This window comes from Anoplophora glabripennis, unplaced genomic scaffold, assembly GCF_000390285.2.
Source record: "Anoplophora glabripennis isolate ALB-LARVAE unplaced genomic scaffold, Agla_2.0 scaffold82, whole genome shotgun sequence".
In the NCBI taxonomy this organism is placed as follows: domain Eukaryota; kingdom Metazoa; phylum Arthropoda; class Insecta; order Coleoptera; family Cerambycidae; genus Anoplophora; species Anoplophora glabripennis.
The window spans coordinates 1,129,174-1,153,583 of NW_019416227.1; the positions used below are offsets into that span (position 1 = coordinate 1,129,174).

The following is a 24,410-nucleotide window of genomic DNA, read 5'->3' on the forward strand; positions in this document are numbered from 1 at the left end:
GGCAAAAACTTTAATCAAACGTGAATATTGCTCTTAAAAATGGTTAGGATCGGGAAAATAAAATTGTAATTAAAGAATTAAATATTACTAAACATTTTAAAACAATAAAAATATGCACTTACAATGTAATTATTGAGATAATGGAATGAATATATAACGTTTTGACAAATTCGAACAAACATCTGATCCAATGAAAGAAAATATGGCAACACTGTACGCTGTATTTAACGCTTCGACTGACGCGCTATATTTGAATAGCTCGATTATAGACTATAAAATTATTCCAGTCGAAAACATATGTAGTAATAATTAATATTAAATAAATTTTCCGTGATCTGATGCTATTGCATTTTGCAATTTGAAACAAACATTTAAAGGATCTCTTTGCAAAACGAACAGTATAGGTGTTCTGTCATAATCTTCAATTTGACAAGGCGACGTCTCACTATCATACACTGAGCTTCTTGATAGTTATCATATAGATTCTCGGTTGCACATTTTACTTTTTTCTCATCAATCCATATTATGTTTCATACGCATTTTATATTGCTTTTCTTTTGTATCTTGGATGTTCATCAAGTTTACGGAATACGCCCAAAGTACAGTTGACAGTAATGACAGTTGACCCAACTTTTACCACTACGGCATGGTAATGGCACTGTTGCCAGATTTCAACCATAATTTTACAAGCTCATAATAAATAAATTGACACTTTTATTCAAATAAAAAGTTCATTGCCGTGCATTAAACACGAAAAATATATGCAAGCTAATATGTGTTGTATAAATTTCAGTCGTATATTGTTATTATATTTAGTTCGCTCAAATTAGTTTATGTAAGGTTAGTACTACAACGAAACTACCGTGTATAAGCAATAATTAGAAACGGCTAATTTTTATTCAATTCTGTTAGCTACTTCCCTGATGCTAACACGGAAATGTTAAAAAAACTTGGCCACTATATTCAGGTACAGTAATTTCAAAGTATAGTTCTTATTTTTTACTCTTTCCGTTTCTTAGAATAAATCTATTTCATCACCACTCTCAAGCTGGACAATGCGTCTAAATAAGTCATATGAATCACTGGACTCAAAATCGGACATCTGTAATATTTTAAAAAGTTTATTTAAAACCGAGTTTTTTTATATTCTATATTTTATTACCACAAGTAAAAATTCCATATTAATAATACAAGAATTACTATTTTTTTAAAGGCAACTTCCTGTATAAAATGTGACTATTTTTTACTAACATTAAACTAAAATCTTTAACAAAGTAATTATCAAAAACATAAACCTTACTTATAGGTTAATATTAACAGAAGAACAAGATCACGTCATAAATTCCTTGAAAACTAGTTTCTTTCTACGAACACCAAATTCTTCTCATAAAGCTAATATTTTTTATTATCTATTTAGTTTAATTACAGTCCGGAATGACATATTTTCATGATTTATATAATTCAAAGTAGCTTACATTATTTATTTTAAAATTTTTAACAGATTACAAAAATGACGATTGATTTATAATTCAAACTGCCGCTTTTTATCTCCCCTCTCTACATATGGGACATATGGAACACTAGCGCCCTCTTATTTTTGTAAGATTTTTGTTTACATGGAGTTCGGGCTCCTTGTATAGTCTCCATGATCTGAATAGTCACGGCCCGTTTCGGGTTAGAAGTGGGAGTGACTATTCAGATTATGAAACATTTTCAATGTAACCATCCTTGTCTATCGCACGGATTTCTATGACTTACTTTATCGCTCTCACGTAATGGCCGATGAACCATGAGGACTTTCCGAACCTGTCTATTAGTTACAAAAACTTGTAAAAAATACAGTGGCGTAGGTTTTTTTTTATAAAAAAGGAGTAAAACGACAGTTTTACACCACTGGTTGAACCTTTAAAGCTCATATTTTAGGTAATGCAAAACCTACTATCATACATTGTAATAAATTTTATTGAGATCGGTTAATAGATTCCGATATAAACGAAAAATAATTTTTTTCAACAACTTAAACACCCTGTATCTCTAAAACAAGACCGTTCCAGACCTATGTTTATAAGGCAAACTCCTATTATTTTAAATAGATCTATCTGCTCTCGAAGTTTCCTGCATCAAATTCGGACCACCCTGTATATTGGATAACTAGTTTTGTAGTGGTAATAATTAAATTAGTAGTTAGTACAATCTACTATTGCACGTACAATAAACAGAACCACGCAAACACAGACTTTTGTAAAAAAAGTTTATAAAGAAGTCATTAAAAAAATCCCTTTTATACATATGTAGTCCGTATCAAAGTGCACGCATGTGTTCCTTATTTAAAATTAATTTACATTTATGAAAATATATACGAATGTACAGGTTGATGTAATTGAACACTTAATAATAGTTACTTAATAACTTAATTACACAATAAATTCAGGTAGGCTTTGGAAACACAACAAATACGTTCTCGTTTTCGTCTGTTACGTGAAACTTAAATGAAATGCTAAATTAGTAATCGCACAGCTATTGTCCGGGCAGAGCAGCCTTTCTCGTGTTTGTAGGATTGTTTTTGTAGACCAGTGCTTAAGCCTTCAAAAATGGTAAAAAGTGAAAAAAAATTATAGTACGATGAAACCCATTGGAAAAGGAAGAGAATATAACAGAAATGAAAAGAAAAATAATTTACGGGCGATCTGAGGTCGGGNTTGTAGAAAATTGAAAGACAAATCCGAAAATATCAAGGTCACTATTACTACTATTTTATTTAGAAAAATATGCCACCGATACCCTGTATCTCCGCCACTGGAGCGTGTAAATTTTAGGAAAAGCCCTCAGATTTTGGACAATGTTTACATAAATACACGCGCCCAATTTCAAATTATTTCACTTAACTAATTTTTAAATCATTTAAAAAAATTTAAAATATTTTTTGAGGTTTAACACCCTGTATCTTTTTATCGAAGCGTCCTAGATAAAAACTTTATAGGAAAGACACCTCTTAAAATTCACCAAAGAATACGAGATTTCATTTTTGGTCACCATTTGTGAATCACCCTGTATACGTACCTATGGGAGATCACTAATTTGCCCTAAACTTTACCTTAAAAAAAATTAGCCCGTCGAATGGAAAACTAATTACGAGGTATCAAGGATGAGAACACTGGGAATACACTTTAAATAAAAAAGTATAATGTTCGGCTGTAAATGGTGATCGCGAAAGCGAACTTTTCCATAATTAAAGAAAACTTTTGAATTTAAAATCGTGACTCGTGAGGTTTTATATTTGTTTTCATGTGAAAGACAAACTCAACTTGTGAACTTGTTAGGCGGGTTTAGGCGGCTGTGTAAAAGGTCTTTTGGCAATTTTAAAATACGTTTCTTTTTTATTGTCTTTTATTTGAATAATTGTTGAACCATCAAATAAAATACGTATGGCCTTAATCCTTGAAGCTTTCTACAATCAAATAATTTCTTGCTTGTATGTATCGCACGTTTTTTGGCTTAGTAATTGATGGAGGATGGAGGTTTCATTAAAGAATAGTATAAGTTTAACACAACTTTATTATATACACTTAGAGTAATATAAAATGCTTTGACGAACTGGACCAGTTGACAACATAATTTCAAGAACAAAATTGGGGAATTCAATAGGCACCAATAATTCTTCCAATGAACTTGCCGAAACTTTTCCATGTTGTGGGAGTCTTGAACATCCTATAAAAAAAATATTCTACAATTTTATATAAATGCATTTATTAGAAAATATAAAATATTGAACTTTCTCGTGTCATATGGATAAATCAACTTATAGAAAGTATCATGTCTTCCTTATTTGCGTCCTTTTCATTTGTAAATTTATGGGAAAATGTTTTTTTATACAGGGTGTATCTAAATAATAGCATAAAAAATGAAAAGGGCGATTCTCTGATGAAAATTAGTGGGGGTCTGGTATAAAATTTTTTGAAAAATTCTCCCCTGATTATTCAGTTTAAGCTAAAGATTCCAAAGTAGTAGTTGTAGCAGTAGCAGTAGCAGTAGCAGTAGCAGTAGGAGTAGCAGTAGCAGTAGCAGTAGCAGTAGNCTGGATTTTGAATTTTTTAATTTTTTAATTGGATATTTTCATTTTTGGAATTTTTAAACCTTTAATTTTTGTCTTTTTAAAATTTAGAATTTTTCAATATTTGAATAATTTTATATACGGTGATTTTATTTTTTTTAATTTTAATATTTTGATTTTTTGGATATTTGAATATTTTTATTGTTTTTTAATTTTTTAATAGGATATTTTAATTTTTGGAATTTTTAATCCTTTAAAATTTGGATTTCTTAAATTTTGAATTTTTTAATTTTTGAATAATTTTATATACGGTGATTTTATTTTTTTTAATTTTTAATATTTGAATTTTCAGAATTTTGAATATTTCTAGATTTTTAATTTTTTAATTGGATATTTTAATTTATGGAGTTTTTAATCCTTTAATATTTGGATATTTAAATTTTGAATGTTTTAATTTTTGAATATTTTAATACACGGTGATTTTATTTCTTTTAATTTTTAATATTTGAATATGTGGATTTTTGAATATTTTAATTATAGATTTTTAATTTTTTAATTTTTTGGATATTTTAATTTTAGGAATTTTTTAACATTTGAATATTTTTATATTTTTTTTTAAATTTTAATATTTGAATTTTTGGATTTTTGAATATTTTATTTATAGATTGTAGTACGTAAGAGTGCGCTAGAGATGGTGATGTGTCGTGGATGGACCGCCTAAGTGAGGGTGCGGAGTTTTGATGGTAGAGATCGCGGGTGTAGTGTAGGGACCCGGACTGGAAGGAAAAAGAGAGGTTTGAGACGTGAAAGTTGGCAGTTGGGCTGTTTGAAGCTCAAGCAGAACGTATATTAAGTTTATTTTTATGTAAATGTTACTATTTAAATGTTTCGAGCAGAGTGCCCGTAAATAAAGACGATTTTATATTTCTCCACTGTCTTGAATTGAATAATCAACGGACCAACACCCATGTAAGGGATAAGGTCCCAAGATCTTTAAATTTTTAATTTTTTAATTGGATATTTTAATTTTTGAAATATTTAATCCTTTATTTGGATTTTTTAAATTTTGTTTTTTAATTTTTGAATATTTTTATATACGGTGATTTTATTCTTTTTAATTTTTAATATTTGAATTTTCAGAATTTTGAATATTTTATATAGAATTTTAATTTTTTAATTGGAAATTTTAATTTTTGGAGTTTTTAATCCTTTAATATTTAGATATTTAAATTTTGAATGTTTTAATTTTTGAATATTTTAATACACGGTGATTTTATTTCTTTTAATTTTTAATATTTGAATATGTGGATTTTTGAATATTTTAATTATAGATTTTTAATTTTTTAATTTTTTGGATATTTTAATTTTAGGAATTTTGTAATATTTGAATATTTTTATATTTTTATATTTTTTTAATTTTTAATATTTGGAATTTTTGATCCTTTAATGTTTTTTTTTAAATTTTGATTTTTTTAATTTTTGAATATTTTTATATACGGTGATTTTATTTTTTTAATTTTTAATATTTGAATTTTTGGATTTTTTAATATATGAATATTTGGATTTATGAATTTTTTAATATCTGTAAATTTTAATTTTTGGATTTTAATTATCGAGTTCAATATTTGGAAATTTTAATATTTGGATTTATGAATTTATTATTGGCGTTTTTAATTTTATAATTTTTGAATTTTTGAAGATTTTAAAATTTGAATAATTTTAAATTTTTGGTTTTGAAATTTTTAATCTTAATTTTTGAAATTTTGGAACTGAATTTTTTTAATTTTAGGATATTTAACTTTAGGACATTTGAAATTTAGGATATTGCAATTTCTGAATTTTTAATTTTTTAAATTTGGGGTTTTTTAATTTTTGAGTTCCGTCAAATATATGGTTTCATCTTTTTAATTTGGAAATATTAAATTTTGGATTTGTTAATATTTGAATTACGTTTAATATTTGCGGTTTTCAAATTTAGAAATTTTGGAATTTTGAATTTTTTAATTTTCGCATTTTTTAATATATGGATTTTTCAGTTTTTTAAAATTCGGAAGTTTTAATATTTTTAACATTTACTTTTTAAGTTCTGGAATTTATTAATTTTTGGATTTTTTAAATTTTGGATTTTCAAAATTTGGGTTTTCGAATTTTAGAAATTTTGAACATTTGGAAATTTTCAGTTTGGATTTTCTAAATTTTGAATATTTTAATTTTTTAAATATTGGATTTTTGAAAATTGGAAATTTTAGAAATTTGAAAATTTGGCGATTTGAAAATGTTTAAAATTTTTTTAATATATGAAATTTTGGAATTTTGAAATTTTGGAGTTTAATTTTCGAATTTCTGAATTTGGATATCTTAACATTTGTATATTTCATATTTTGGAGTTTTTACCATTTGAATTTTTTAAATTTTTAAATTTTTAATTTTTAAATTTTTGGATATTTGATAGCTTGAATTATTGTTAACGATATTTAAATTTTTTAATTTTACGTGTTTAATATTTTAATATTTGAAATTTTGGATTTTTTATTTTCTGAATTTTTGGAATTTTCAATTTCTCAATGGGATGTTTTAAATTATGAATGTTTTAATTTTTGAATATCTGAATTTTTGATATCTGTATTGAACATTTGAATTTTTTATATTTTGGATTTTTTAATGATTTGAAGTTTAATGTTTGGTGCTTTTAATATTTCATTTGAATATTTGGATTTTAGAATATTTGGATCCTTGATATTTTGGATTTTTGAATTTTTAAAACTTTGGATATCTGAATATTGGATATTTGAAGTTTTGAATATTTAAATTTTTTATATTTTGGATATGGAAATTTTAGAAATTTGAAAATTTGGCGATTTGAAAATGTTTAAAATTTTTTTTAATATATGAAATTTTGGAATTTTGAAATTTTGGAGTTTAATTTTCGAATTTCTGAATTTGGATATCTTAACATTTGTATATTTCATATTTTGGAGTTTTTACCATTTGAATTTTTTTAATTTTTAAAATTTTAATTTTTAAATTTTTGGATATTTGATAGCTTGAATTATTGTTATCGATATTTTAATTTTTTAATTTTAGGTGTTTAATTTTTTAACTGAAATTTTGGATTTTTTTTTCTGAATTTTTGGAATTTTCAATTTCTCAATTGGATGTTTTAAATTATGAATGTTTTAATTTTTGAATATCTGAATTTTTGATATTTGTATTGAACATTTGAATTTTTTAATGTTTTGAAGTTTAATGTTTGGTGCTTTTAATATTTCAATTGAATATTTGGATTTTAGAATATTTGGATCCTTGATATTTTGGATTTTTGAATTTTTTAAATTTTGGATATCTGAATTTTGGATATTTGAAGTTTTGAATATTTAAATTTTTTATATTTTGGATATTTGGAGTTTTTAATTTTTAGATTTTTTAAATTTTGAATTTTTGATTTTTTTTATTATTGGTTTATAATTTTATAACTGTTGAATTTGTGTATTTTTGAACTATTTAATAATATGTTGTTGGCCAAATGAACATAAATATAATAGAAATTTTCTACATTATATACAAATTATTATAATTTTTTACCTTTAGCAGAAAACTTTTTTAGGGACGCCTACGAAACTCATTAAATTTTATTGCCAGGCGTTTTTTTGCATGTTCAACTGACTTCAGAAAGACTATACCAGTAAAGTTACATTAAGCATGTAATTTACCAAACGTAAATTTACAAGTCGATCTATGTATATTTACGGCACCTGCCGTGTAATTTTACTAGAAACACTACATTTTTAAGAAGCAAAAAAAATCAATGTATTACATAATATTACGTTGTAACATTTCTACAAAGAATATAAAGCATATTTTATTTACAAGCTTATTAAAATGAATTAAATCTAGTACTGATCATGGTGTCGATAAAGAAGGGTGTTAATTTATTTAGAGTATCATATAAACTTGTGATCTGCTAGACCGTTAGCAGAGTTCTCTGGTTGAGCCAAAACAGATCAGTGCAATTTAACGCTTTTACTTGTATATTTACAATGAATATAGTAAAACTGCGTGAAGGATTAGAAAGATTTTAAAATGTTAATGTAAAATTTTAATATGCACCTAAAACCGTAATTCTACGCAATGCCTGCATAAAAACCGTGTAAATTTCTACAATTTGTGTCAGTATACACACACGTGCAGAGAAAGATAGGAACGTTTTTGTTCTAGATTTTAATGTCAAAGGCGCACTAGCATGTTACGCGGTTGCACCAAGCCGAACTAAAACACTAACGCAATCGGGAGGGGCCCTTTGTGGCCCTGTGTGTGTCGGGGCACCTCAAAGCTGCGCCAATTATTGGAGCTGATGGGATTGCCGTTACCGTAAATGGCCTCCCCGTAAAATTCCCGTATCAATTTGGAGTTTACTTTTCACTCAAAGTGTCTTTTGTTTGCAACGCTTAATTACCGGCCGACTTCTCCGTGCGAGACGAAGGAAAGGAGTAAGTAGTCGTTGGAGTTTATTTTTGGCGAAACGGGGGAAACGGTTTTGGACTCGATGGAGAAATGAGTTTGTTAATTTGCCGGCAGTTTTAGTACAAATGGGGAATTATCGCAGGCGGCTGGATAGGCATTCGGCGGCAGCAAATTAGAAAATCCAATGTAAATCCCTGATGAACAGATCTAATCAAAAGCTTATGTTCGGAATATTACGTGAGAAAATGATAATTGTACCATAGTTGTTGTTTTATTTTGAAGGTATTAAGCTAGCTAACTTTATAAACAAGATTCTTAACTGATGATATATGAGCTAATAATAAAATGCATATCCTTAAAAAGGGAATTTATCAAAAAGGGCAAATATTGTCCACGTAGAACTCATAGAAGGCAATATCTTTTAGCCATAAGTAGAAATTGATTAACCCTAACAAAAAATATCTGCTTTAAATAGGCTCCACAAAGGTTACGCTATTATCATAATAATTAAAATAATAATAATATTTTAAAACAAATTTCAACATAAAATTTCAAATCTCAGAAAAAAACTGATAGTCTCATATTCCATGTCTGATTCTTTGATTTTTCAGATCATTTAAACATAAATATTCAGAATCCTTCATCAGCTTTTTCCAAAAGCAGAAATGGCGTGATGACTTTTATATTAAAGTGACTTGGAAAAATTATTTATACCGGTATACATTTTGAAATTTATTAATTATTGGGCGTGATTTTATTGTTGGAAAGTCTTGGGAATGATAATACAAAAGGCGTCTCATCAAATGGGTCATGAAAAAAGTATAGCGTCATTATATATGGCAAAAGATGGACTCGATCAGTCAAATAGTTTTTGCAAAAAGGTCCATTTTCAAATGACTATTCCGGGGGCAGGGTTATGACTAAAACATTCTTTTTGGGCTCATTTTCTTCGAAGGGACACCAAGTATCCTCTAGTTAAAAATTTATTTTTTTTTTCAAATTTAGTTGTAAAAAATTGCAAACTCCGGACCTATTGGTCGCAGAAACTTTTTTTTCTGTTTGTAGATTTTTTTAAAAGCTTTCGAATGGTGTATATAACTTCTTTCAAAAGTTAAAAACCGCGGAGTTATTTTATTTGTTTACCAGGAAAAAAAGTGAATTTTATTTGTTAGCAATTTTTTTACAACTAAATTTGAAAAAAAAAAAATTTAACTAGAGGATACTTGGTGTCCCTTCGAAGAAATTGAGCCCAAAAAGAATGTTTTAGTCATAAACCTGGCCCCGGAATAGTCATTTGAAAGTGGGCCTTTTTTGCAAAAATGGGGTAAATAAATGGAATTTTGAAAAACTATTTGACCGATCGAGCCCATCTTTTGCACATGTCTTAAGGATATAAAAACTCACATTTTGGGAAAGTTTGGTAAGATTTTATTATTTATTTAAAAAGTTATTAACAGTTAAAGAAAAAGCACTTTTTCCGTTTAATTTTGCAATAACTCTTTTGTTTATAAAGCAATTTTAACTTATAAATAAAGCCTCATTTCAAAGGTGAGTTTTTCTAGATCAAATCGTTTGTTGAACATTTTTTGCTAAGATTAATAGTTTTTTTACAATAACGAAAAATGACGAATTTTTGACCTATTTGTTGATTAAAAAAACAATGACGCTATACTTTTTTTCATGTCCCATTTGATGAGACGCCTTTTGTATTATCATCCCCAAGACTTTCCAACAATAAAATCACGCCCAGTAATTTTCACGATTTCTCCATGATTTTTCTCCTTCATTTCCTGGTCTAGTATTGTAAGACGTAAAACTAAGGGTTGTGAACAAATTATAGGAAGTGGTAAAGTAATTTGCTTTTATGAGGTTAGTGTACGGGGTTTTTCGCACAACATTCTACCTTCCTTATATTTTTTTAGTTTTGTATTTAGACAAAAATGATAGGGCTGATTTCGCTTTGTTGTAACATAAATGTTAATATTTACGTTGATAAACCAATACATTTTAACTAACAATTTTCAATAGAAGTAAAATATTTATAGTGTGCTACTGATAACCTCTTAGTAATCAACTTGAATTTTGCGGTGATGATAGACATACATAAACACAGTCTCTTATTGTGTGCGAACACAAAATGTTCGTTTTAAGTATAATTTGTCTTATGATGTGTTCCATTTCACTTGTGTATTCGAATGCGGGTGAAAGAGGTAGAAGGGATACAAATTTAACTTAATGGTTATGTCTTTCATGCTCGATAATTTTGTTAAAACTTTGTGTCGTATTTTCACGTCACTGCTACTTATAACATTTTGCTTTAAAAATAAATAATATTTTAAATCATAAAACATGTTTAATATATTCTAACTTCAGTGGAATTGATATTAACATCGACAGTGTAGAGTTTTGATGTATTTGCGATTGCAATGTAAAAAAATAATTTGAAGGTGGGTTATTTTATAGACTTTGTTGTGAAAATCAGTCTTCAAAATTAGAAATTTTGTAGTATATGTATTTTTGACACTTTTACTGAGTATATGTGTTGGAATAATTTTTAATTAAAGATAGAATAAACTGAAATGTACCTTTTAGATAGTTAAGTTACGCATGTTCATGTTCCGCCAAATTTAGTTAATGATAAACTAATATTTACACTAAGTTGTTCGCGTGTCGCTTTTCGCCACCGTCTAATACCTACACGTACAAGTCCATACGCTAATTTAAACAATTCGTGTGTATACGTACACCCACCTTTATCTTATCTACAGCTCGTTGTGATTATTTATTTTCAATTTTACGCCAGATTATCGCGGAACAATGTACACGGCGACGTTACCTTTGTAATTACAAAATAATATACAACTGATTCCGAATTAATTCCAGTTATGTTTTCCTCAGAATTATCGAGCGGATTCAAGTATATGATCGAACAAGTCGCACCGAGATTTCAGGAGGATGTAATAAGGGTGAGTAAATGTTTGTTTTCGAAAACCGACTTAACCTCAATTTCGTGCGTGGTGAAGTTTCCAGATGTTGTCTAGGAAGTTGGAAAAATATTCGTTTTCGGAATTTTTCGCAATCGTAAGTACTAAAAAAGTGTACTTGTGGATAAAGTGATTTCTATATATTTTTTTCCTCAAAAAGGAAGTAAGATACGAAAAAAATCAAGAGGCAAAACAGTTGTATTTTTAGTTGCTTAATACGAAAAAAAGTTTCAAAAAGCAGTGGCGCACATTTTTTTTTGTCAGAAATATTGGTTAAGGTGCCCCCCGGGACGAGACTGGACTTAATAATTTTAATCTAATTAGGACTAAATTAACTCCATTCTACCATAAATAACACTGTCAAATTTTAATAAAATCGGCTAGAGGATTATTAACATTTTTACGAAAAAACGATTTTTTTTTAAAGTTTAACACCCTGTATCTTGTAAACGAAGCATTACCGGACCTATGTTTATATAAACTTTTCATCTCAGAATCACTCACAGAATCACCCCTTGAAATTTGGCCACGTACTTAAATAACACTCTGTATATGTTGTAACTACATTTAGTCCAACCGAATTACACTTGGAGAAAAAAAAATTGTTACCTGGACTTTTATAAATGGAAATGGTAAAGGGGCTTATGATAAACGAAAAAACAAATAAATGCGTGAGCAGGGGCGGCGGAGGGTTGATTTGGGGGGTTGAAAAGTTATGAAAAACTGTAACATTGGGATTTCTGGCGAAAGTTGACGTCAAACAAAAAAGTATCCAATACAAAAGTTGTAGATCATGCAAAAATTTACAACTTTTGTAGAGGTCACTTTTTAACATAACCTCAAAATTTCCGAGAAAAATGCGAAATACCGGTTATTTTCTGATTTTTCGTTTTTTATTTTTCATTTCCGCAAACATAATTTCATTTTGACGAAACTTAGTGAAAGTATACCTTTCTCTGTCTTAAATAACCTCAAAATTTTTTTTAGATAAAATAAGAAGTTTCTGATATTAATTTTTTTCGGCCTGGAACACTTTTTTCAAAGAAAAATTCTACTTTATAAAATCACATACAGAGTTCTGCCAGTAATCATTTTTTTCGTTTTGCCATATACTTTTTGGTGAAATAAAACAATTAATTTGTAATCACAGTTCAAAAACATGCTCAAAAATGCAAAAAAGTAAAAAATGACTTGCAACAATGAATTTTTCAGTAATTGTTGATAATTTGGTTAAATTAAATAAAAATCAAAAACTGACCACCATTCAGTTGTACGGAAAAAATACAAAAAAACTGTCTCATTGTTTGACCCAAACCTATTTTTGTACAGTATTGCTACATAGTGAAGTCGAATAGTGAATAAATAAAATAAATAATAATTTTTTTTTCTGTAGGATCGATTACTGTACTTATTTTTTTTAAATTAAACGAATTATCAACAATTACTGAAAAATTCATTGCTGCGTCATTTTTTACTTTTTTGCATTTTTGAGCATGTTTTTGAACTGTGATTACAAATTAATTGTTTTATTTCACCAAAAAGTATATGTCAAATCGAAAAAAATGATTACCGGCAGAACTCTGTACGATGATTTTTTTAAGTAGAATTTTTCTTTGAAAAAAAAAGTGTTTCAGGCCGAAAAAATTAATATCTCAGAAACTTCTTGATTTTTTTATCTAAAAAAATTTGAGGTTGTTTAAGGCAGAGAAAGGTATACTTTCACCAAGTTTCGTCAAAATTAAATTATTTTTGCGGAAATGAGAAACAAAAAACCAAAAATCAGAAATGAACCTGTTTTTCGCATTTTTCTCGGAAATTTTGAGGTTATGTTAAAATGTGATCTCTACAAAAGTTGTAGATTTTTGCATGACCTACAACTTTTGTAGTAGATACTTGTTTGTTAGACGACAAATTTCGCCAGAAATCCCAATGATACAATTTTTCATAACTTTTCAACCCCCCAAATCAACCCTCCGCCGCCCCTGCTCACACATTTATTTTTTTTTTAGGTTTATTATAAGCCCCTTTACCATTTCCACTTATAAAAGCCCAGGTAACAATTTTCTTTTTTTTTCCCTCTAAATGAGTTATTTTGATCGGTCCAATTTGGTAGTTTTAATAAAACTTATTCATCAAAGGCCTGTGTATGAATGTATCGATTTCTACTTTTGTCAATATCTTGAACTTTTTTGGATGATATCCAACCGATTTACTTTTCAAATAGACATCAGTTTAACGAAGCTTCATAAAACATCTGTCTCTTCTCAAGATCTCTACCAACACTAAAAATGTAACAAAAGATATAATTTCATTTCTATCTTTGTGCCAAACACGAACTCGACACTATTTTCGTAATATTTCCCCACAATAAATCGAAACAATTAGTTATTTTTAAGTTTTTCCTCGTAAATACCTTCCATTTGTATCTTTCCTTTAACGATTATCGCGGCTCTAAAGAACAAGCGCGTAGAGTACCGTCGTAAATAGAATACATTCTTCTTATCCGTCTGTGGTTGGTTGAAAATTCCTCGAATGTCATAATTTAGACTATGTTCGCGTGCGGCACGTTGTTGCCGAGACCAAAAATAAATTCATATAATCAATTGATTGGGTGTAATAAAATAATCATCAGATAATATAGAACCTATAATTTTAATGCCGTGTTACCAATAATTACTTAAATAAGTTCGTTTCTACACTCGTGGATTACCGCCTTATGGTCAATGAAATATCTGTTTTATGTTTTCTTTCCCCGTTAATTAATCGAAAACGGGAACGAAGTCCCGTAGGTACATTCATAATAGTCCATTTAACTGAACATTGTTTTGTGTTCTGTCATTATTAAGCTTTTATATTCTAATTGTTACTAACATTATTAGATTTGTCATCATTCTGGGTTCAGTATTGTGTGTGCTATTTCAGGCTTTTAACAACGAGGGTGTCCGAAATGCACTAATGCACAACAAAAACCATTATAATCACAAAATGGATAACATTTTAGTCTTCATAGGTGACACGAAAATGTAAGTATCAAATAGTTACGTTTGTATCTACTGGTACTTTTGCGTTTTCAAGAATGGAAGCTATTAAATGTCCATTCGAGAACGCAAAAGTATTTGTCGTTCGAGATGCAAACAATATTTTTTCGAAAACTGCAATAAAATAAGACAATTGTGTTATATACAATAACTTAATTTATATTTGAAATCGTTTGAACCGTGTCTGAATCAAGACGGTTTAGGCGCAGTGACTATCATGACGATAGCAACCTAAAAAACAATAAAAATTAGTTGTTTGTTGAAAAATAATGTCAGAATTATACTGTAATTCATATTCTAAGAGTGTTTAATTCAAAAGGAGGTCGGAAAGTGAAGACGAGCATTTACCAGGATAAGTATTGGAAGCGGCACAAAGTGCTGTTTCATAATCAGAGAGCGGACAATTAGTGTCTTTAACTTTGAACATAGATATGTCATTCATAAACATAGAACATAGATACATTATCCATGACGCAGTGGCGTGTCGGGTATGCATCGGGAATTTACGTGAAAATTCTCGAAAATTCCATGGTACATATATTTTTAGGCTTTATAAAATATTTAGAAAATCAGGAATTATATAACTACATATTTATTAAATAAAGTTCAGTTAAAAATAGTGTCGTTTTTTTAATTGGAAATTAGGAGTTAATGTAACGAATTTCCTCAGGCGACGCACATGATAGAATAGGCCCTTAGATACTTGAAAATTTAATCACATATAAAAGGTCTCTCAAGCTTTCAAATGCTTTTAGAAAAATTCGAATCCGTCAATTACTAGAGCTCTGGCGCTTGTTTAAACATTGGTCGAATTTTTGTACTATAATTTTGTATTTTTGTAATATAATGAGTTAATTTCTCATTTGCTTATATTTTAAGCAGTAAGAAATGATGATTAAATTAATAATTAATTAATTAATTAATTAATTAATTAATTAATTACTTATTTTCGACATATGTTGAAAATAATTGTTGTTTAAACAATTTTAGAATATTTAAATAAATTTGTTTTTGATCTTTGATAAACAGTATATAAGTTTATGCACTTACCTTTGATAGAATACAAAAATAAAGTTGATAATTAAAGGAAGTTTGAAGATAAATAATAATTATCGGACTGTTGAAAGACCAATTATTATATAACGATAGGCATTTGAAAATACGCTAATTGTTTTTTTTTAAATCGCGAGACATCGATTTAAAAAAAAAATCATCAAAATCGGACCTCTAGAAGCTGAGATATTAAAAATTTTTAAGCGCGTCGCGGTTTTGAACTCGCCGATTCAATTTCGAGCAGGCCGAAGCGGCCGCGCTCTCTGCTTCCCCCACCACCACCACCCGTACGATTTTCTTGAATTTCTCGCTTGCATAAATAACTTTAAACACGTTTTAAAGTAGGTTGCCAATGAAGAAAAGTATTGCAAACTTAGACCTGGTAAGTACTCGGAATACCAAAGGTATTTTTCGAAAAATTAGCCCGGATGTCCCAGTACATTTAGTGTAAATGACGGTTAACTTTGATCGGCTATAACTACGTAACTAATTGACCAATCGATCTGTTTTTTTTTAAAAAAGCGTCTTTCTAATAACTTTTAAAACCTGCTTTAAAAAATTTGATTTGATTGAATATTCACAAAGTTCTAATTGTTTATAAGTACAAAAATTCGACCAATGTTTAAACAAGCGCCAGAGCTCTCCTAATTGACGGATTCGAATTTTTCAAAAAAAGTTTGAAAGCTTGAGAGCCCTTCTATATGTGATTAAATTTTCAAGTATCTAAGGGCCTTGGTTTTTGCTGTGCAAAATTTTGAAAATTTGCAATTTTTTTTTCAAAATCTGGATTGCAAAATTATTATGCAAAATCTATAGAACCGATTTTGATGAAATTTGGTGTGATGATTCTACATAACATGAAGTTATCTTGAGCCAAGTATGAAGGTCCTATACCCAACTTAAAGACCCCAAAAAAAATTCCTAAAAAATAATGTTTTGTAATCCCAATTTTGGCGATTTTTTCGATTTTTACAATAATAATCGTGATTCATTCGAATTGTGACTAGTCATATTTTGTAAAATTTAATTACAAACATTTTTGTCCTCTTCCATTTTCGCCTAAAATCAACTCTTGAAAAGATACATAATTAAATAAGAAGAAAAATATGACATTTTTCGATTTTTTTAACATATTGTGCCGCCAACAGTTAAGCCCAAGGTTTTTGTATGCGCATAGAAAAATGTTCATTTCTAGTGATATTTGAAAGCCAAAAAGTCAAAAATCTCGGTGGATATACGATTCACCCAAATATGGACTCTTTGAAACAGATACCGTGTGGACTATAATTAATTCCCAAAAAATCGTCGAGGCAGTTCGAGATTGCCTACAACGAATTGAAAAGGTGTAGTTCGAAGAAAATTCAAAAAGTGTCCGAAGCGGTATTACTGGCATATTTCGAACAAAAAGTTAATAAAATTAAACCTTCGACGTTATGGTCGGTATATTCCATGTTAAAAAGTACGCAGAATGCCAAAAAAAATGTAAATATCAGAAAATTTCCAAAACTAATACCATATTTGAAAAACAAATCAGTTGGATACCGTCCGAAAAAGTCCAGAATTCTAACGAAACGAAACAAAAAAAGTTGTTTTATACCTTGAAGATTTTTGAAGAAAAAGTTGCGATATTGAACTTTTGCGATTTTGAGTCGTAATATCTTAACACTAGTTTTTTTATATTAACAGAATTTTTTGATACGGCAGATATACCAAATATAGCGATCAGAACTGAATGACTATCTATTAATACTTTTCTTGTTCGGTTTCTATGATTACTTACCCACAATTTTGACTCCGCTTTTTCGTCACTGTTAACAATTACTTCGAAGCAGTTTTCTAAAAGATATTTTTGCAACACAGAAGTAAAGACAACTATTTGCAATCTTCCTTGATTTCACCGTCTATTTTCCTCCTCCAGAGAGTTGAGCAAACTCATATTCCCATGGACCCCCGACTTTCGAATAGTCAACTTGACCATGAACTTCTCCATGCTATGTCTGGACGTCAACTTGAAGCTAGGCGACCTCAGAGTGAAGGGAGACTTCGAGGGCTACAATATCACTTTGCAGAATCTGCTGCCCGCCATCCTCGCTGGAAAGATTGAGTAAGTGCTAAAGATTTGGATGACGAATTGATGGAATTTATGAGAGAATATCGTAAGGCCGTTTTGAGTTACAACTGGTAGAGTTTGTCGGGAAACCTCCAAAGGAGATGGTATTTTAAGTTGTTTGATTCGGCTTGTTGAAAAATAAGACTAAAACTAAACTATTATCGAAATTAATTGGAATATTATTTGAACCAAACCAACAAACACAAATAATATTGCTGTTTTGAATCGAATCCTTTTTGTACTAAACAATTTTCACGATTTTTTTTTAACCCTCGAATTTATTCCACTGTTCCACTAAAGCTTACGTAAGTTTTCAACGACAGACCCATCTATTGTTCAGTCTCGAGGAAAAAGAAGAAAAATGTATTACCGAGGCGTCGATTTAAATGGAAATTAATGCTTTTCCTCACGGCTAGCGAATCCAAACCAAAAACACCGGATACCGGTGAAAATGGAACTGAATTAAGTTGTTTACTTAACATTTTCCAAACATCGAATCGTGTCCGGACTGATTAAGCGGATACTGTAACAATTTCTCGTTTACAAAATGTAAATCGATGATGTCGATTGTGTAATTATCGGCACTGGTTACTCGAAAAGCTAAAAGCGTGCGTGGAATTCGCTGGAGTTTTGCAAACGCATAGGGAAAATACTTTCCATCCGTTTGTTAAACATTCCCGTAAAAAAAGATTCGAAATTAAATGTGGTCGCAACGCTCGGAATTGTTAAAATAATTATCTATCTTTTGGATAATGTATCTGATAAAGTATTTGGGAACATTTTCTGTTACGTGAATACAGGGTGATAATAAAATACACAGCCAATCTCGAATAGAAAGCAAAGGAAGCTTTATTTACGTAAACCGTTTCCTAGTGCCATGTTGTATTTAAAATTGCTCCATTTTTTGCAGACAGACATTCAAAGATGTCGTGGCCACAGGTAGGATAGGATTCCTGATAAGGGGAGATTCTATGGTACTTACAAACTATGATATTAAATACGAACCCTCAGAAACCGATATCTCCGTAAGTTTCATATGGCTTTAAATCCTATCGAATCCTGTATCGATATAATTACGATTTTTTCCAGGTCAAATACTACGCCAGCAACGGGAGCGAGGTAGAGACTAAACGTACGAAGCAAAACAGCGGTAAGTAATTTAGTTTTTAATGTATTTTCAAATTTTTGTTAATCGATTTTTTGTCTAGGTGTTTCTGATAGGTGTTTTGAAAAAAGTTTAATGTTTGAGATCGAAATTCTTTTACAAATTACAGCTTGCTCGATTGAAAAAATAAAAGTCAAAAGTTATTTTTCAGTATTTGAACTTAGTGTTTCCAATTTTGAAATCGAATATGTACTGCAACTTTTGAATTGGTTGCGGAACATCGGAAGCCTGCGTTCGTTGCTAATCGCTTACATATTCCCGATATCCTCCGTCTATATATGAGACATATTATGACGGAATTCATGTCGGAAAACGGGGAAAAAAGACTTTTATAATACTCTGTATCGTGCGGTTCAAATAGAATTTTTCCTAGGGGAAATTATGTTTTCCGATACATACCCACGCGCACGGAAAATGTCAACCGTACAAAAACCAGCAACGATATTAAGCCGCGTTCTTATTTTTATTGCCTTATAAGTTAACCCCGTGACCTATGTGGGGGACGAGTACAACGGCCAATTCCCTTCCGGCGTTTGAAGATTTCGCTTCCCAAACTATAAAAATAAAGGTGTAATTTCTAAAAAATTTCAATTAATTTAGAGAAATATATTGGTTTATAGAGAATCGGGTCCAACGACAAAAAATGCAGCCAATTTCGTATCATGAGATAAATTATTCTTGCAATGAGAATTCAAATTCTGTGAATTCTCGAATTATTTATGGTTTTGTTTTTATTTTTAATTAATGCCAAAAATTTGTATATTTAACATAGGCTCCTTTTTTTAGTTCGATCCGCTTTTCCGAGAGCTTCCACGCGCTAGGGGAGCGCAAACTTGAAAAATAATTGCATTTCGATAGCGGAATATTAAAATCTGGCGCTTCCTCGTGCTCCTCCCAGCGACTCTATTAAACTTTTAGCGACTTCCGCGTCGAGTGAGTGCACTCAAAGGTGTGCCTAAATCTGTCGCGGGGCACGTTAATTTTTTATGGGCGCCCAAAATCTGGAGACCCGGAATCGGCCCGTTATTAGGGAGGCGCGGTTCCTGGGGGGGCGATTAATATGTAAAACGGAAGTTTGCGCCGCTCCGGGACGGATTAACCCTAATTTGTACCTCGCGCGGAGCGTGCGCCACGTAACCGAAATTCGGTAATTTTGTTGTTAGAAATGATCAAAAATACCCTCATAGAAAAAGAAAATCACGATTCGAGGCCTTTGTTAAAAATTTGTTTACTTCTTAGCTTTATAATCCACATATTTTTTTTCTTTAGAAACTGTGTTAATTTTGGAAATTTTGCAGTTTTTTTACGAAAAGGTGCCTTCGGTACAAACAATTCAAGAGTAAGTTTTCCTCTTCTTTTCAGAAAAGGACTCGCTAAGAGACGCCGTATGGGTCGAGCTAAGCGATATTTTAACTCGCCTATTACACTCACAACTGGGCGAAGTACTGGTGGAGCGTTCTCTAACGGAGTTGTTGTTGGGCGAAGACGAAAACTTAAGGTGAGTTTTTTTTTTATTTGAAGGTGGCGTAAATATTTAGAAAGAAAATTTGTTGCAAATAATTTATCAAGTACGTATAAAATAAAGCAGTTTCAACTTTTACATGAGGCCAAGTAACGGTTCTAAAGTAACGATTCCAAAGTGACGGTTCCGAAATCACACTCGCTAAGTAACAATTCCAAATAACGGTTTGAAAGTAACGATTCCAAAATAACTGTTTAAAAATAACAGTTCCGAAATAACGGTTTCAAATTCACGGTTTCAAAGTAACCATTTCAAATTAAGGGATAAAATTTCAAAGTAACGGTTGGAAAGTAACAGGTTCGTAATAACGATTCCAAATGAAGGTTTAAAAGTAACAGTTTCAAAATAGCTGTTTAAAAGTAACGGTTCCGAAATAACAGTTACAAGGAATGCTTCCAAAACAACGATTCTAGGCCCGGCAAGAGAACGGTTCCAAGGAGCGGTTTCAAATTCACGATTCTAAAGTAACGATTTCAAATTAAGAGTTAAAATATAACGATATCAAAGTAACAGTTGGAAAGTAACGGGTGCCAAATAACGATTCCAAATAACGGTTTAAATGTAACAGTTCCAAAATAACTGCTTAAAAGTAACTGTTCCGAAATAACGGTTTCAAATTCACGGTTTCAAAGTAACGATTGCAAATTAAGGGTTAAAATATAACGATTTCAAAGTAACGGTTACTTTTAACAGGTCCGAAATAACGATTTCAAATAACGCTTTAAAAGTAATAGTTCCAAAATAACTGTTTAAAAGTAACGGTTCCGAAATACCAGTTACAAGGAATGCTTCCAAAACAACGATTCTAGGCCCGGCAAGAGAACGGTTCCAAGGAGCGGTTTCAAATTCACGATTCTAAAGTAACGAATTCAAATTAAGAGTTAAAATATAACGATTTCAAAGTAACAGTTGGAAAGTAACGGGTCCGAAATAACGATTCCAAATAACGGTTTAAAAGTAACAGTTACAAAATAACTGCTTAAAAGTAACTGCTCCGAAATAACGGTTCAAATTCACGGTTTCAAAGTAACGATTGCAAATTAAGGGTTAAAATATAACGATCTCAGAGTAACGGTTACCTTTAGCAGGTCCAAAATAACGATTCCAAATAACGGTTTAAAAGTAACAGTTTCAAAATAACTGTTTAAAAGTAACGGTTCCGAAATAACAGTTACAAGGAATGCTTCCAAAACAACGATTCTAGGCCCGGCAAGGAGCGGTTTCAAATTCACGATTCTAAAGTAACGATTTCAAATTAAGAGTTATAATATAACGATTTCAAAGTAACAGTTGGAAAGTAACGGGTCCGAAATAACGATTCCAAATAACAGTTTAAAAGTAACAGTTCCAAAATAACTGCTTAAAAGTAACTGCTCCGAAATAACGGTTTCAAATTCACGGTTTCAAAGTAACGATTGCAAATTAAGGGTTAAAATATAACGATTTCAAAGTAACGGTTACTTTTAACAGGTCCGAAATAACGATTTCAAATAACGCTTTAAAAGTAATAGTTCCAAAATAACTGTTTAAAAGTAACGGTTCCGAAATAACGGTTGCAAGGATTGGTTCCGAAACGACGATTTTAAACGAAAGTAATAGTTCTAAAGAACGGTTCTAAGTAACCGTTGCAAAGTACCGGTTACAATCGCGAAAAAACTTAATACGTGCAAATTAGCTTATTTTGCCTTTTTCCCGCATCATTTTAGTTGTCTCATTTCTTGTTCCTTTTTACATTTGATTCTGGTTCGTCTTTCGTAAGTTTATTTCAATATTCCTCCTACAGCTGAGGACCATTTTACAGCAACAGTCCCTATTTAGAATGTCTAGCGAAATTGTACTTTCATGATTTTTTTCATATTTTCAAATCGTTCCATCGTTTCTTTGAACGAAGTTTTTCCATAGCCGCAAGCGGTGTGTGTTTATTACACAGTTTTCGTATAATTTGTATCCTACACTTGTTACAAAACTCGGGAAATATTAATAAAATCTGGGCAACTATTTTGCAAAGGCGAAGTCGAAACAATTTCAAAAGTTACCTCTTGCTCGAATTCAATTTTAAAACCAATATAATACATCTCGAGCTCCCTCCCCGGTTAATAAAATTTTAACCGCTACCACTAAAATAACGTCCTACTAGTTATCTGCAAAGGCCAGGTACTCGCCCGCTTTATGAAATAATAAAGTTACCTCGGTTTGTTTTATTTACGACGGAATTATTATGATTTATTTTATTGGCATTTCGAAGTCGGGCGTATATTTAATGTGTGTGCAGGGCGTAGAGAAAGAAGTCGTTAAAAGTGTCACTTCTGTCATCGTCCTAGCTAATAAAAACTCCCCTAAGGGACGTTCCTGTCTTAATCAGTGGCGGTCCGTCGTCTTGTGCCAAGTAATGTGCACATAACTTAGGTTCTTTCATTATGTTTTTTTTTCCAACATAATTTTCTAATACAAGATGATTTATGAATTTCAAGTCTCAATATTACTAACTGCGAATGCGATTCGCGATACAAATGAGCCCAAAGAAAGTTATTCTTCAAGAAAATATGTAAAAATAACATAAACTGCTTTACAGCGGAGGCAAAGTTTTTTTGTGGGCCTGTGTTATTTGATATTATTTCATTTCACTTTCAATGTAATCACAGAGCTCTTATTTCATCATCAGGACGAGAATTTCGTCGACTTCCAACAGAATAACTATCGTAGGAGTCAGGTCTTCAAGTTACTCGCTCATCTGTTGCCCCTAGGACTTTCGTAGAGTTTCTATTTTTGCGCGACGCCACGTGGGTGTTAATATACTAAGATTTGCTTACGTGCCGCTATTACTACATTTCTCTTTTAAGGGACAACTGTGTAGCTTCACGATTTTGTTTACTGGCGTGGTGCTCTAATTGAGATTATGGAAGTTGCAGCACGTGGCCTTTTCGAAGACCTGTGTGGGTGAAATGGGTCGTTAGTCGATTCAAATTATGTCTCGGGACTCTGGCCCTCGTGGATCGTATGGATTTTCTTGATTCCTTCATTGTTTTCAGGAAAAAAGGGCTAAATTCTAATATTTTCTGATTTTACTTCAGTTCTGATTTGCTAAAGTTAAAAGTAGCGTATTTAGAGCGTTCATTTTGCATTTGCGAAGGTTTCAGTAATAGGTCGCCTGCGAAAGATAATAATTTCGATTCGATTCCCCACGGGCACTGCGGCGCAATTAGGGAATACTTACAAAAAGCTCTATAAGGATATTTTCCCTTGGGAAAGCGCTATCCGATTAATCACGGTAAAGTCGATGGAAATCATTTTTTTTTAATATATAATGTAAAAGGATTGTAAGCTCTGCCCCCTAGTATATTTAAAAATGTCCGAGGGCGGTTTTTTTATCGATTACCAATTATTTTTTTATAATTATAATATTTTTCCAAACTTTTCGTAGTATTTCATCGAGCTGTTCTCATTTCTTATTGTTTTTTAATAGACGGACGATTCGGTTGCACAAAAAAACATTCTGTACCAACTTATCTGGACTAGACTGACAAAAAGCACGGGGACTTGTTCCGCTTATCATTTTATATATTCATTACTCCCGCGAAGCTCCGGTCCTATTTTATATTCAAATAAACTTTTTTAATATTCCCTTTTACTCTCAAAACAAAGTTTTTTTGACACTAAAGTTTCTAAAAGTCGTGTAAATCCAACGAACGAAATGCTCTCCCAGTTTTAAACTAAACGAATTGTACTCGGTAATTTTTTGAACAGTATGTGAAAGCAGTGGCGGCTCGTGACTTTTTGAGATGGGTGGGCAAAATTTTTTTTTCTCTCATGTAACTTAATATCATATAATAATTGCAATCTACGTTAGTCTATTTACTTTTGAAAGTGTAAAAAACTTAAGAATTATGAAGATAGTTAATATAAATATACCTGAAAATTATATTAGTTATTCCAAAAGTATACCTAATAGTTCAGCAAGAACAAACGAGAATGTCATCACAGTGATTTCTTGCCGGGATAGGGGATAAGGCAAGGATTAAGGCATAG

At 30.7% G+C, this 24,410-nt stretch overlaps 2 protein-coding genes across 6 annotated transcripts in view; one reads left to right on the top strand and one right to left on the bottom strand.

The window, feature by feature from the left end:
- Positions 1 to 24,410, top strand: part of LOC108903462 — a 105,567-nt gene that overhangs the window by 53,930 nt on the left and 27,227 nt on the right. For 2 of the 4 annotated variants that reach the window (XM_018705659.2, XM_018705657.1), the window contains exons 3-8: positions 11,411 to 11,478; positions 14,419 to 14,519; positions 17,506 to 17,691; positions 18,608 to 18,722; positions 18,787 to 18,847; positions 20,225 to 20,360. In XM_018705659.2, coding sequence (XP_018561175.1) covers positions 11,411 to 11,478; positions 14,419 to 14,519; positions 17,506 to 17,691; positions 18,608 to 18,722; positions 18,787 to 18,847; positions 20,225 to 20,360 — 667 coding nt within the window. Of the gene's footprint in view, positions 1 to 10,617; positions 10,723 to 11,330; positions 11,353 to 11,410; positions 11,479 to 14,418; positions 14,520 to 17,505; positions 17,692 to 18,607; positions 18,723 to 18,786; positions 18,848 to 20,224; positions 20,361 to 24,410 lie in introns of those variants that run through there. The other 2 variants (XM_018705658.1, XM_018705660.1) reach the window with 2 other exon arrangements.
- LOC108903459 overlaps positions 1 to 24,410 on the bottom strand; it is a 141,684-nt gene that overhangs the window by 28,115 nt on the left and 89,159 nt on the right. Inside the window, exon 4 of one of the 2 annotated variants that reach the window (XR_001964206.1) lies at positions 3,603 to 3,708. The exons of the other annotated variant lie outside the window; for it this stretch is intronic. The gene's annotated coding sequence lies outside the window, so the exon portion shown is untranslated. Of the gene's footprint in view, positions 1 to 3,602; positions 3,709 to 24,410 lie in introns of those variants that run through there. 2 annotated transcript variants of the gene reach the window in all.